We start from the raw sequence: 14,239 nt of genomic DNA on the forward strand, positions 1-14,239 counted from the left end.
TGGGTAAACTAAACATGGTGTCGTCACAGCCTGGGGGTGAGGTAAACTCCTCATTTCTTGCTACTTCATGACTGAATATTTGGAGTTCAGTTAAAGTTTTTACTCCAACTAATGCAAGCAAGCAAAAGTTGAGGACTGAGACAAACAATGCGGGAATGTGAACCAGGACAAGGCGGCGTTGGGCTCGGAAAGAGCAAATCTGCTGGAAAAGACCGTTAATTGCCTTGGCAAATTCAACGGCAAGTGCCTCATGACTGCTGGGCTGGAACAAAATGCTGCTTCTTGTCTCGAACAATCTGCTCCACTAATGCCAACCCTTGCCCTCATGCTCAGCCCCATCCCCTGCCCTCCATCCGGTTGTGCTAACACACATGACCCACTTTGCAAAGTGCAAAGCGCACACACACACGCACGCACACACACACACACTGTCTGAGATCTTGTATAACCAACTGTTCTGGGGAATGAAAGAGCGACTTGTAAACATCTTGCAGGCAGCTTTTTTATGGGGCTGATTGAGCTGACGTCAATTAAGCCTGACTGGAGATCTGAGATGTTGACACAGAGGAGTCAACAAGCTGAAATTCAAGACTTGAGTTGTCACTAATTAAATAATAAATACAACAGAAACCAAATCCTGCCCTACAGCCTTTCTTTACATACCTGCAGGCACTCATAGAAGTCTGGAAAACTTTAGCCGAGCAGGAAGAAACCATAGTCGAGCAGCGATGATGAAATAGCCATGAAGTTCCCCAGGTGCATGTGTCGCACTAACTCTGGTGTCACTAGTCAAGTGGAACTGAAGGTCGCGGCCTTTGAGCCAAGCTCAGTGACGTATCCAACATCTAAATTCATGTCCAAGATTCCACAGAGGCACAACTTCCGAGTCTCACATATCATGATACCAACAAGTGGGTCAGCACATGCCTGGTATGTCTCTATGATCGAGCAGTCAGACATCTTTCTGCACACAGCCAAGTGGTGAAAAGACCATAAAAAGATTTAAAAAAAAAGAATAATCTGCTTGTCAGAATTATGCAAGTAAAGTCAGGGGAAGACGTAAACCTATATATTGTCTAAAACATAAAGGTATGCACAAATGGATAATTATCATTTGGACCAACAACATTTGGATCCATCTAAATGAATCAGACCAAAGTTTAGCCACTACAAACTTACTTTTGATTAGGGCCAATAAACTGTCATGTTGTGAATAATCAGGTCAAACACAAGCGTAATTCCTCTCTGAACTTCCTGTGAGCCTGAGCCAGAAACTCTGCCTGGAAAGTGTCGATCATCCTTGTGGTGATCAGATACACATTTTTTTCCAACTCGAGCGCCTAAATATTTGTGACATTTGTACCATTTATGTTGCACAACTGGACTCATGCGTGCCGCTGTGAGCGTGCAACGTGCCCGGCAGGAACTTGCTAACTTACTTCTGTGAGCTGCCTCGTTATTTGCCTGGCGTGCTGGACGCTACTGCTCAGACACCACCAGGGGCCACGACAGCAGGGGCCCCCGCCCAGACCCAGATCACAAGAGTCTATCTACCTTACTGAGAATCGTAACAGGAAAAGAAAGACTTCCCATTAATAAATAAGCCAAGGAGGCTGAAACATTGGACAAAAGTGGTCGGGACTAAAAAAGACTGTTTGTATGTGTGTTTAGGTCTAACTCAGAGCTCAGCTGCTTACTGAGCTCTCTGTGAGACAGTAATGGAATGTAATGCCTGCAATGGAATGTTCACTCAGACGCCAAAGGCTCCTGTACAATATTAACAGATCCCAATGTGCGTCATAGCACTCACAGCTGACTGTGTGTGTGTTGTGTGTGTGTGCGTGCGTGCGCGCTATGCACTTCCCTTTAATCTGGCTCCGCTGTGGTGCCACACCAGTGCTGTGCCAGCGCTGTGTATGAGCTTCCTAATTACAATCCTGGATGGTGTCGCCACACTGACGGAACAATGGAAGCGCTGGTCATTAACCCCACGTCTGATTGTCACCTCGGTGTGAGCAATTAGAGCTCTGGAATAAAGAGCGAGAAGAGGAGAAGAAGCCTCCGGCCTGGTTCAACGCTGATTGTTAACTACAGTTAATGATTTCCAACTTAATGGTGATTATGATTCACGCGTGACTTTTGCCTGCTTTCACATTACATCACATTAAACCTAAAGAAGTAGAAAGGTAACACATTCCCAATTACTGACCCTAATGGAGGAATGCAGGAAGTGATAGCGAAAACAGAATCAGTCCATAACATTATCGCATAAAATGGAATTCTGGAAAAAAGATAAAGTTTGATTATTCCAAACCCTGTCACCAACAGTGTGATGTGTCTGAGTCCCAGCCATGACAATACTAAACCGAATCAAGATTACACCTCCAGGTTCTGTAAAACAGACCCATTCAATCCGCACCTTTGTTCCAAGCTTCCTCCTGCGGTTTCATGAATTTAAACCAGAACATTTTATTTATAGCGCTCCGAGTCAGAGGTTTGTCTCAAAGGGAAGTTGCTTGTTTTTCTCTTCTCCTCGGCCTTTGCCGCAATCGCAGTAATTTGATTTAAACCTTGTGAGATGGACAGCTGGAACCATTAACACCACCATTAATACTGTCTTTGGCCTCTTTGTGGGATCCTTCTGTGCTGACTGTGGCTGTGTGTGTTGTTGTGGAATGCAGTAAAGGGTAAACACGCTGGAGCTGCTCTTTTCCACACAATCCTGTTGTTCACTCATGAGACTTGTTTGTTTTCTTTACTCTGAAACCCTTCGAGTTCCATGAATCCTCTAACGTCCGCTCGTGCCGCTCGTCCTAGCAGGAAGCCTGATTATTTCTTCTCAGTGACGCATTTTCACGGCTTCTCTGTCACGTACACACACACATTTTTGAGGTCTCCAGTCTCACAGTGAGGCGAGAGATCCAAATGACTGGGGGGGGGGGAGATATCAATCCAACATTCTGGGTGACTTTGCTCCCGAACAGGACCTTATAGCACAGGCATCGTGACTGATACGCTTGATCACAAGTTGTAATTCCTCTTATCAACCTGATCTGCAGCAGAGATGCATCCTGTGCGTTAGTTCCCGTCCTGCTCAGGAACCTCCGTGCTTGGGCCCATTTGGCTCTACGTGCTGAGGCAGCGTAGTCCATCAAAGAGCTGTTCACACTCCTGTGCAGAACGCTCTCACCCGGTTTACAAGTTCCACTTCACTCCTCTCCCACACACTGGTGGAAGAATAAGGTTCTCAGTTGGCCCAATTTTTTTCCCTCCAGCATTTTTTAATTCCCACGAAAACTGTGCAGCCAATGACAACCTGATGCTCTGATGCAGTACGATTAAAGTCTGACTTTATTTCTCTGTGTAAGAAACACTGTTATTGTTGCTCTGTTGCTCAGAAATGATGTATCAAGAGGAAAATGATTCTAATCTCTATCAAAATGGTCACTTAATGAAGGGAATTGTTGTTTTGGAGTGAAAAAAGCCTGGACACCGCCACACATTCAGAAATGAGCCCACAAAAGAGTTCAAGGGAACTGTTGGATGAATCAAAAGGCCAACTGATGGGCTTGCAAAGGGGCAGGAGTTTCAATCCCAGAGCTCTGTGCTCCACTCCCACAGCACTGTCACAAGCACTCCAGCAACCAAGCGATGCCCAAGGACAAAGAGTTTGTTTAAACCTAAAAAATATAGGGGCAAACAGTCACCCGACTCGCCTGACGATCTCTCGAGACTTGATGACCCGATATGCGCCGGTCTACTTATTCCCACTGTAGCGGGAGGACTCCCTCAGGACAGATCCTGATAGTCCATCGGTGAGGTGTGGCGAGCTTTGGCTACGGTGCTGAGCTCTATTCAGCTGTCTGCAGATCAACAGGCAGAAATGGTCAGAAAAATGGTCACTAATGCTCGTTTTCCAAAATGTTGTCCATGACAGTCGGGAACACAAGATGACCTGGAACACAAAGGAAAGAAGACAGAGAAGGGTGGACAGACACAGGTGTCACACGCTAGCTTGACTGGGAGAGGTGAGGAACAGGGGAGACACGCACATACAGAGACTCCAACAACCTCCAGATCAAATAACATCGGCTTACAGGAAACATCCAGAGTAGAATTCAGAATTCATCAACGGCAGTGAAATCTGTAATTTAGTGGACGGACAGACAGACAGACAGACAGACAGGCAGGCAGGCAGGCAGGCAGGCAGGCAGACAGACAGACAGACAGACAGACAGACAGACAGACAGACAGACAGACAGCTGACTCATACTGCTGACAGGAGTCAGCTGAACGTCATCTGCATGAAGTTATCAGCTGTGCAGACGTCAGGCCCTGTGGCGCTCACGCTGTCTGGGCGTGCGCGCGTGCGGATCGGCCAGACACCTTGGAGGTAGCCTCTGTCGGCACGATTTCCCAAAGACACCTGCTATTGTGAGCGCGGTCTTCTGCGTCCGTCTGTAACTGGAGATGTGTGGCGAGGTGACTGCCTGCGCACCGCTTGCTTTCTCATCTTGCTCTTGCGTCACTCCGCTCCCGCGTAGCCCTTCCTGTCAGACGTCACGTCTCGTCTCCTCTTTCCCAACAACCAGCAGGAGGGTCATGAGGGTCCAAAGCAATGCTAGCGTGCATCATCTGCCAGTCTCAGAGGGGGAGGTGTTGTTGGCAGCCAATCTTATTCCTGTAGAAATCAATCCCCTCCTAAATTCTGCATTAGCATTTTCATCCCAAGGACAGAGAGAGAGATGTTCCATTGATGCAGCAAGTCCTCGGATGTCCACTCACCCATTAGTTCAACCAATTAGAGCTTATTCTTCCCTGTAGATCCTCTCAAGCTCTGTCAGATCAGTTGGGGCCCTTTTTAGGTCACTCCACAGATGTTTGATTGGGTTAAGATCAGAGCTCTGGCTGGACATTTACAGATTTGTCCCTAATCAATTGAGAGAAAAACAGCCACTCATCATTGCTAACATTAGTAAAATGGGATCAGAGCCCATTTCTCTGGCGTAATGCTGAGACGTATTGATCAGCTGTAGACCTTCTTGCTGGTCCAGACAACCTAACTGGCAGCCTGGACTCTGTGGGGGGGGGGGGGGGGATTGTGATTGCAGTACCAGTTTTGGCCAAATACGGCTACAATAAATTTGATTTGAAACACTACACACAGTTTAGGAAGTGAACTTTATTTTAATAAATAGCCACATAAATAAACAATATACTTGAACTGACATTCTACTTTGTTTTTGTCCTTACACACAAAACTTGCACACGCACACACACACACACACACACTGAGATGCTCAAGTAACAAATGAGGAGGGAAAATAACAAAAGATTTATCCAAAGTATCAAAAAAGGGGGGATCAATCTTACAGGTTTGCATCAAGAGTCTTAAGTGCTTCAATAGTTTTGTGACTTTTTTTGTCATGAGAAACAAAAAATATCAGCAACAAGAGGAATAAAGTGCAGTTTTTTTGCTTCTCAATTGAGAGACTAAGAAGACAGATATCAAATGGGCTCTGGAGATAAAATGAAGACATCTGCTCTTTAGTTTGTTCACACGAAGGCACAAGTGTTGGTAGTAAGTGCAGTCAACCAAAAATGATTGAATTTTAGCACTGAATCTTTCCAATGTACAGCTAGGTTTGGAAAAACATTGCTTCTCTACAAGGTGTTTCATGGAAGTGAGAGCATTAGCCAAGCTTACAATGTGACACACCTCACACACGCTTACACAACATCCAAACTGGCTGCTGCCTTTAGCCAGTCTGCTGCCGATCGTTCCTGACCATTTCTGCCATTTACAGACAAAGAAATACAACCTTTAGCACATTATTGCTATTTTTTTTTTACATTCTTTTTTCATTTTTTTTCTAAAAAAGTACAAAAATGAATAAGATCATGGTCCTGATAGTAAATGCTATAGATAATAACAACATGTGTAGCGCTGGGGTTTGGTGGTGGCAGTTTTCTCACAGCAGAAACTAATGTGATCATGTAAAAATATTAGCGCACAACCATGCTACATTTTGAGACAGCATTCAAAGTGAAAAGTCAGTAGTGTACTTGCTATAGAACAGCTCTTGTGCTCTTCAATCTTTGGTTAAACCCCAAAATTTCCTACAAGCATGTGAAAAAACAGCATTTTGAAATGATGTAGTCTTTCAGCTCCGTTTCCACAGTCTGGGGTTATTACATTACGTAACTAGTACCCGTCCTAGTCAGCTCGATAGCACAACAAACAGACACAGACGAGCAAACTTTAACTGACCTCTGGCAATTACACATTAATATGTTGACCCTCCTGTGTAGAACCTCTTCGTTCTTTAGTATTTTAATGTAAATATTGCACTGTTCCCACAGACTTTGTTCTATACACTCAATTGCTGGTTCTTCTAGTTGTTGAATTGCCTGAAGAGGTAGTTAAAGCTTTCAAAAGCAAATAATATCCTTATCAGTTCCACACATGTAAAGTGCTACCAAGCTGACTGATGTACCAGTTGTGCCATCACTCAACCAGCAGCTTTGCTTTCTTTTAGTTTGGCCGATGAGGACATAGCAGTCATTTTGCAGCTTGAGGTAAAAGCAGTACTTGCTTCACTATCATTACCTTGCACAGAAGAAAATAAAACAACATCACAGTTAAAACATAAAACACCAGGAAATCCTTCGGCAAGTGATTCTAAAGCTTTGAGCTTTAAACGGCATGTCCCCTGCACCGTTTGCTGCGAAGGAACATGTTTTTAAAGGAATGTTTTGGTCTTCTATCAGTCAAATGAAGAACACTGAGAGCGGGAACCTCCCTGTAATAAAAACAACATCAAAACATGAGACGTAATTGTTGCGGATCATATCAGCTCTTCGTGTAAGTGAGTTTGGGAGGCTCAGGGAGCTGGAAAATCATCCTGTTTGTTATTGCTTTTCTGTCTGTCTGACTCTTTTTTCTAGAGTTTGGTTATTGCTTGGTATTTAGCTTATAACAGAAGATAACACACCAGTGTTGACACATTCTGTGTACCGCAGTTCATGAAACTGTAAATTTGTGGTTTTTACAGATCTTTTTTGTTTGTTCTTCCAGCTTCTTTTCATCTTTCTTCAGCACTCACAGTCAAGTCAACTTTTTGAGAAATCTTCCAGAGACGGCAGCAGCTGAGCTGGACCTTCTACTTCACCATCACACAGCTGCTCAGCTGCTGCTGGGACGTCAGACCCAAATCTTGCATGTCGGTATCCGTGCTGGGCACCGGACTCATGCTCCACACGGTCGACTTGGGAACGGCAGAAGGAAAGGTGCAGTGTCCTGCGGAGGGGGGCTGCAGTTTGACGCCCGTGTGGAGATGAGGGGGCGTCTGCTGGCTGATGTGCAGACGAGCCTCCAGAAGGTAAGCGGCAGAGGCCACGGGGGACAGAGAGGAAGAGAAGCAGGATGAGCAGGATGAGGAGCAGCCAGTGGAGGAGGAGGTGTCCAGGACTCGCTGCCAGGGGTTGTGCTGCAGAGCTACAGGAGCCTGCTGAGGAGGTAGGATGGAGGAGTTGTCAAACATGGCAGAGGAAGCAAACACGGAAGATGGAGGAGAGGGTGGCTGATGCTGGGCCCGAAAGAGCAAGGGATTCTGTGCTGGTCCGGGCTGAGGGGCCTGAACCTGAGGCTGGGACTGGTGCTGGATCTGTAGAAGCCTGGAAAACATCAGATCTGACTTAATCTCACACAAACTCAAACTCTTTACAGTTTTATGAGTCTCAGCAAATCTGACTGCTAATCACAGGTACCTCTGCTGATGCAGGACCTCTTCCAGCATGCTACGGTGTTCTGACAGGGTGGGGCCCAATGACCCCCGGCTGCCGCGGTTACAGGAGGGTGGAGGAACCACCTGCCTGGTCAGGCCCTTAATCTTGTTTAATCCCAGAAGCCCTTTAGTGCGTGTGCTTTTTCTCAGCTGCTGACGGAAAGCTTTGAGGCCTGTGGAGAGGCATTAAAAAGGTCATCCAAGGCTGCACCCATGAATGGATGTGACACTCCAGACATGGAAAAAGGGGAAAACAACGTTCACTAATGACACATGATTCTGTTTTCATGCTCTATTTTCACCTTGAGTGAGGGAGGTGTCTGAGGCTCTGCGGCCCTCCTGGAAGCTGGCAGCAGGCAGGCTGCCTTGGGCCTGGGGCTGGAGGTGGGAGGAGAGGGCCAGGGGGGCTCCGGCAGACAGCAAGGCTCCACCTTCAGCCCCTGAGGCCTGAGGGGTTGAAATCTCACCCAGAACGCCCTGCAAAGATGGCGCTGGGCTGGATGAGGATTTCAAACAGCTGTCAGACGAGGCTCCATCCGAGGGACTCACCACAATACCTAAAAGACAGGAGGCTAAAGTTAGACCGAGTGTCTGCGGATACACGTGCACTGCGCGTGTATGAATGGCGCACTAACATGGAGGGATGCACTGGTGGAATCGGGTGGAAACCTCAGCCAGAGTGTGCCTGCGAGAAGTTGTGGTGGGAGGAAGAAGGGGACCAAGAGTTTGTGTGGCTTCCTCCTCCTCTAGGTCCCTCGGTCGCACCTCTTCACTGATGCTGGTTTCCAGCAGGCTGTTGGGTGAAATGGAGCGGTTCCACAGCAGCCTGTTGAGACTGGCCTCCACTGGAAACACCACCCTCTGAAAGAGAATCAGGGCCGTCACTGAGGGTGACCTGTGTATCAGACCTTTGCTGTATAACGGCAGGGTGTGACCCTCCCACCTGCTGAGTGCCATATGCTCACCTGGAATAATCCACCTTGCTCGAAGTCCTTCTCAGAGTGGAGAGAAGGAGGAGTGCTGCTTTTGGGCGGCATTGAAAATGCTGCACTTCTAAAATTGTCTGTTGACTCCACGATCGTCTAAAATGAAGCAGAAAGTCGGAGCCATTTTAGACCTGGAGCACGAGTGGTGAAACAGGAGACGGTTCCAGCTGCGGTGCTCACCTCTGGGCTGCTGGTGTCAGAGGTGCTCCTGGGCCTCTGGCCCCAGGTTCCACACTGGCGGCTCAGTTGCTGTGTGCGATGCTCTCTCACCCTCTCCAGCAGCAGGTAGTAGATGGCAGAGAAATGATTGTAGCTGCTGCTCTGCAGAGACTGAAGGAGGGGAAAAAGAAGATTAATGACTTTGGTCCAAACACCAGCACAAAGCTGCTGCCTTCGGTCCCTATCAGTGGTCATTTGGACCACGTGTGGTGTAGTATGAGGCTATGTGCAGGTCAGAGCTGGTGTAATCAAACGTTTCCAGGCACCTCAATGGTCTTTTGGCGGTCGATGCCCAGGGTGTTCATGATGCTCAGCACAGGCTCGCTGTAGTCGCCCAGGTTGGAGTTGTACTCTGTCAGGGAATGAGAGAGGATCTGGCGTGCAGCTGTCGGGTCCGCCAACATCCACCTGTGCTGTTTGATCTGGGCCACTGTGATCCTCCTGGTCGGGTCCACCACCAGCATTTTACGGATCAGATTTTCACAGTCTGGCGGAGGTTAAAGTAGGAATGAGCGTTGGAGTTTGAGCAGTGTAGCGGCAGTTATAGCCAGTGTTAGCGTAAATGGTCGGCGGTTGTTAACTGTTGTCGTACCTTGAGACATGAAGAAAGGGATTCTGAATCGACCCTCTGTGACTCTCTGTCTGAGTGCAGGAAGGCTGGCTCCATCAAATGGCAGAGAGCCACAGACCAGAACATAAAGCACCACACCGAGGCTCTGTGAGGGAAATAACAGAAGGTCCGGATTAACGTAAGGAGACTCAAGCAATTCCTCATTTGGAAATCCACCTTGTACCAGCTTACCCAAATATCCAGCTGAGGCCCCTCGTACTCCTTCCCTTCAAATACTTCAGGGGCAGCGTAAGGCGGACTGCCACACCACGTAGACAGAGGCTCCCCGGCATTGTAGAAATTTCCAAACCCAAAATCTGGGGGGAAAAAAAAAAAGCTTCAAGTTTTTTGTTATTCAAATATACTTTCTAGTAACTATGGTGACTGAAGGTCAAAAAGGTCTTGTTTTTCAGATTAATGGAGCAGCTGAGCAGGGCAAGGCAGCATTAGTGCCGTGTCACCTCTCACACAAGGTGGCTCCTGTTGTGCTTCGCACCACTACCAGACTGTAATGTAATCTAGCGGGCCTGTGCGTGTGTGCCAACCTCATTAGCCCTCATTTATTAGTCTTGGTGAAGTAATTTTTCACACTTAATCACATAGAGAGGCAGCACAAGGATTTAAATAGAAGGATTTAATTACAACCTCCCACTTGCGAAATGCTTTCTTCAAGTGAAAACAAATTAATTTCTGATTAAAATAAATGTACGCTATGATTCATATTGGGCAGCACCAGGACACACGATGAGAGAAAACTATATTAGGACGACCTACCGGCCAGTTTGATGTTCATGTTGGCATCCAGCAGCAGGTTCTCGGTTTTCAGATCGCGGTGAACGATGTGGTGTCGGTGGCAGTAGTCCACGGCTGTCAGGATCTGCCAGAACTTCTTTCGGGCCTCATCTTCGCTCATGCGGCCGTGGGATGTCAAGAAGTCTGCAGGGAGAGGAGACGTCTTGGTCAGAGCGCCGTTAAATGTTGGGTAGGTGTGTCAGAATATCGGGGAGAAGGCCACACTCACCAAACATCTCTCCGTTCTTTGCATACTCAGTCACGATGTACAGCATGTCTTTGGTCTCCATGACCTGAGAGGGACAGGAAAACGAGTTTGAACTGGGCCATCGCCAGCAGCTTATGATCAAGACTAATGCATTTTAAATGCAGTCTTTCGCTTCAGTCTTCTGCTTTTCTAGGAAACATTTCCTGACCACGAACCCTCCGCCTCATCATACTTCCACACAAATGTGTCACACACACACCAGCATGACCTTTGGTGATGCACAGTTTTGCACAATCCAGCTGTCATCCACTTCCTTATATCAGATGAGAGGATGTTCTTTTTCAGAGTGACAGCCTATTTCTAGGAAGAGCGTTCGCATGGATCCTTCTCATGTAACCGAAGCAACTCAACGCGGCCGCTCAAACTTCGCAGCAATGAAAGATGTTATGACCAAGCCGTTCACCTCACGGAGGAGCCCTCAGGGCAGCGAGGCTGTGGTTGCACAACAAAGCAATTTCCTTTAAAAAGCTGAAGCTTGCTGAGAAAATGCTGAAAGGCCAACTCGGAAAATAAATGCCGGTGAGATTCTCTGAATGGCAGAGCTTGATGCGTTTCAGCTAAAGAACAAACATGCATTAGCAAGGAGCTAGCTGTAATCTGTGAGATAAAGCAGCTCTCTGGTGCTCTGTCACCTTGTGGTGCTGCTGACGTCACGGCTCTGGAGAACAAGGGCGACACTTTCAGGGCCCTTAAACTCTCCCAGAAGAGCGCACGAGGATGTGACAGATACAAGGTCAACACCAGGAGACAAAGAGAGGAAGAGAGAGATTTCTGGATGGCTTTCGTGAACACAGCCAGCCCCCAAAGAAACCTAAAATATGACTCTTGAATCACAAGACGTTCTCATGCCAGTATGACAGAACACTCTGGGAATGTAATTGTGTACAAGGCTTCTTACCAACGCTGTGCCCTAACCATCTGACTACATCACCTCCCCAACCCTGGGGCACTACAGACAGAGGACATCTATGTTTGACATCACAGCCATGGCTGCACCTTTACAGGGGTGCTGGTCGAACTAACCATGTGACCTTGAAAAGGTGAGGGAAAATATGAATAATAAAAAAAAAAAAAAAAATCACACGCAAGTGGACACAAATGTGTTGGAGACTATAGTGATTCCATAGACAAAAAAAAATAAATCAGTTACCAATACAACCTGTTCCAAGGGATGGAGCTGCAATTGGGGCGACCATTTTGAATCAAAATATCACCAGCCTATCGCATCCGTGGGGTTTTACTCTAATGTCAATAAGGGGAAACGCAATTAAAAAAAAATAAAATTCCATGATGTGATTGTTGCAGTTGGGACGCCTTCAGCAGCTCTAAATCAGCCAGTAATCCCCCAGCACAGCGAACCAGCACAGAGCGAAACAAAGGGTCCAAAAAATCCAGGCTGAATAACAGAGAGAAACGTGCGTTTGTTGTCAGCTGCGTGCTCAGGCACTCGCAAGGCTGAAAAGCGGATTCTTCCCGTTAAGTATTCAATTTGATTAGGAGTAAAGCTGGACTTTGCAGGGAGTCCTTCACGTGACGCTCAGACACATTGCACTCAGCCTCAACAGATGCTAATAGGCTTAATAAACAGATCCCTGGAACAATCTCTAGCAACGCGGCAGCGTCTGTGTTGCCCCACCGCACCACTCCAAACGTGCACAGTTCCCGGCACAGACTGGGACACGAGATTATTCTCATTCGGACACACTCGCATGGGCAGAAGCAGGTGCGAACGAAGCAGAATAACGTTCAGTCGCACAGGCATCGCCACATCCTAACAGCAGTGATGCGGCACGTTCCGTGCACCATCATTGTGGTTTAGAAAAACACTCGTATTAAACCGCTCTGCATGCAGCTGTTGCAATCAAACATTTGGTCATGCTGCCCTCCTGCACACAGAGCCTGCAGAGACCAGGCTGACTATGCTCCAGACAACCCCCCCCCCACCCACAGACACACACAATCCTGCACGATTGCATAGAAATGACATGCCCAGTGGCTCCGCTGCAGGGGGATGAAAGAGAACACACACCTGGTAGAGTTTGATGATGTGGGGGTGGTTCAGCAGTTTCATGATCTGAACCTCTCTGTAAATTTTCTCCAGGTTGGAAGGGTTGAGTCTGGTCTTGTCGATGATCTTGATTGCCACCTGCAAAAGCAACATAAAGGGAATTCGTGTCCGGCTGTAGGAGGGTGGGGGGAGGCATTAAAATGCAGTCACGTAACAAGGAGGCAAGCTGCTGACCTGCGTTTTAGTGACTTTGTGTCGAGCGAGTTTCACCACTGCAAAATTTCCCTTGCCCAGGGTGCGGATGATCTCATAGAAGCCGACCTGCAGGGGCCTTCCCAGGCCCGGTCGGGACTGAGCTGCCTGGCTGCTCTCTGACATGATCACCATGGTGCAGCGACGGTGGCAGCAGGTTTAAGGCGAACACACCTGCAAGGACAAACAGACATTATTTTTATTTTGTGATTTCAAATAAATACTTGATATATAACAGGGATAATTTACTTTTGCGCATACGGGTTAGGTTACCCTAATATATATAAAAGCATAAAATTAATATTGGTACAGTGCTGTCATAATTTATATTTTAAAAAAATCAGTCGATAACAGCAAAGGAGCAAATGGTAAATTCTTAACTGGCCAAATGTAAATGGTAATTCATATTTTAGCTCTGAACTATCACAGGTATTAAACCTCGACAGTGATCAATAAATACGAGAGAATAATAAACAGGAGCGAAAACGAAAGTCGTAGTTCGGATGATTTAAACGACAAAAATAGAGCCGTATTACCAATAGCAGCAAGTTAAATGAACTAGTATTAGGAGACATTCCGCAGCTCCGTTCCTACCTCACACGGACATAAACCGCCTCCTCAGACGCTTCGCAAAGTTCTCGTGTGAGACCTGAATCATTCCACAAGCAAAGCGGCGATTCGGCGACACGAAATGCGGAAAACTTTTCTTCCCTTCTTCGCCGGGAGTTTAAACAAGTGGATGCGGCCGGGACTGGGCTGCGGCCGGAGTGTGCCTGTGCGCTCTGGCGGAATGTAGAGCGAGGTTTCGGCACTCACTCAGGGGAACTCCTCCTCTTCCTCCTCCTCCTCCTCTTCCTCCTCCCTCCACCATAACAAATTGATACCCACCTCATTAACGTCACACTCGCGTCAGAGCTACGAGCTGGGTGCAAGGCAAGGCCGAACCCTCGCGCAAGGCCCGGGTTGCTGAGCAACCGTGCGGCTCGGCCTCGCGGTGACGCGTATGCTGATGGTGGGGTTGCTGGGAGATGGGGACGGTGACGTCAGTCTTAGAGACGTGTCACCACGTGATATTTCCCTCTACCGGGCTTTTGCACGCGGACTGCCCCGCTTATGGCCAACGCGCGGTAGCGCGCGACTTCATCAGAAACAGAATGAGGAAGTAGCTGGTGAACTGGATTATTTTGCTTTTCAATTGACTAGGTTATGATTCTACCCTATTCTAATCGGTTGAAAGTTATCTAAATATGTTCATTAAACACTGCTTTATCAACTACAGTTCCTGTTTTTCTCCTTTATGTTTTTGTTCATTTTTAA

General features: G+C 47.3%; 1 protein-coding gene and 1 long non-coding RNA gene across 2 annotated transcripts in view; both read right to left on the bottom strand.

Annotated features, from left to right (window-relative positions):
• Nucleotides 1–768, bottom strand: part of LOC115252652 (uncharacterized) — an 11,422-nt gene extending 10,654 nt beyond the window's left edge. The window contains exon 1 of the long non-coding RNA XR_003890979.1: nucleotides 664–768. This is a non-coding gene — a long non-coding RNA (uncharacterized lncRNA). The remainder of the gene's footprint in view (nucleotides 1–663) is intronic.
• Nucleotides 769–5,162: 4,394 nt separating this feature from the next.
• Nucleotides 5,163–13,737, bottom strand: sik1 (salt-inducible kinase 1). Its single transcript, XM_029843575.1, has 14 exons — nucleotides 13,517–13,737; nucleotides 12,905–13,096; nucleotides 12,692–12,808; nucleotides 10,624–10,687; nucleotides 10,377–10,538; nucleotides 9,795–9,919; nucleotides 9,585–9,708; nucleotides 9,259–9,479; nucleotides 8,954–9,103; nucleotides 8,753–8,869; nucleotides 8,423–8,648; nucleotides 8,090–8,344; nucleotides 7,771–7,960; nucleotides 5,163–7,677 (listed from the first exon to the last, which is right to left on the bottom strand). Exons 2-14 carry the CDS (start codon nucleotides 13,055–13,057, stop codon nucleotides 7,164–7,166), a joined length of 2,418 nt encoding a protein of 805 aa, XP_029699435.1. The 5' UTR covers nucleotides 13,058–13,096; nucleotides 13,517–13,737; the 3' UTR covers nucleotides 5,163–7,163.
• Nucleotides 13,738–14,239: the final 502 nt, after the last annotated feature.

The sequence above is a fragment of the Takifugu rubripes genome, chromosome 1, assembly GCF_901000725.2.
Source record: "Takifugu rubripes chromosome 1, fTakRub1.2, whole genome shotgun sequence".
NCBI lineage: Eukaryota > Metazoa > Chordata > Actinopteri > Tetraodontiformes > Tetraodontidae > Takifugu > Takifugu rubripes.

What these genes read in the sequence shown, in the direction of transcription:
- sik1 (XM_029843575.1), bottom strand. Translation starts at nt 13,057, where the DNA reads ATGGTGATCATGTCAGAGAGCAGCCAGGCAGCTCAGTCCCGACCGGGC. An exon ending in GGCCTCAGCTGGATATTTGG is followed by an intron (nt 9,709 to 9,794) that starts GTAAGCTGGTAC and finishes TTTCCCTCACAG; the next exon opens with AGCCTCGGTGTGGTGCTTTA. An exon ending in AGACACCTCCCTCACTCAAG is followed by an intron (nt 7,961 to 8,089) that starts GTGAAAATAGAG and finishes GCCTCTCCACAG; the next exon opens with GCCTCAAAGCTTTCCGTCAG.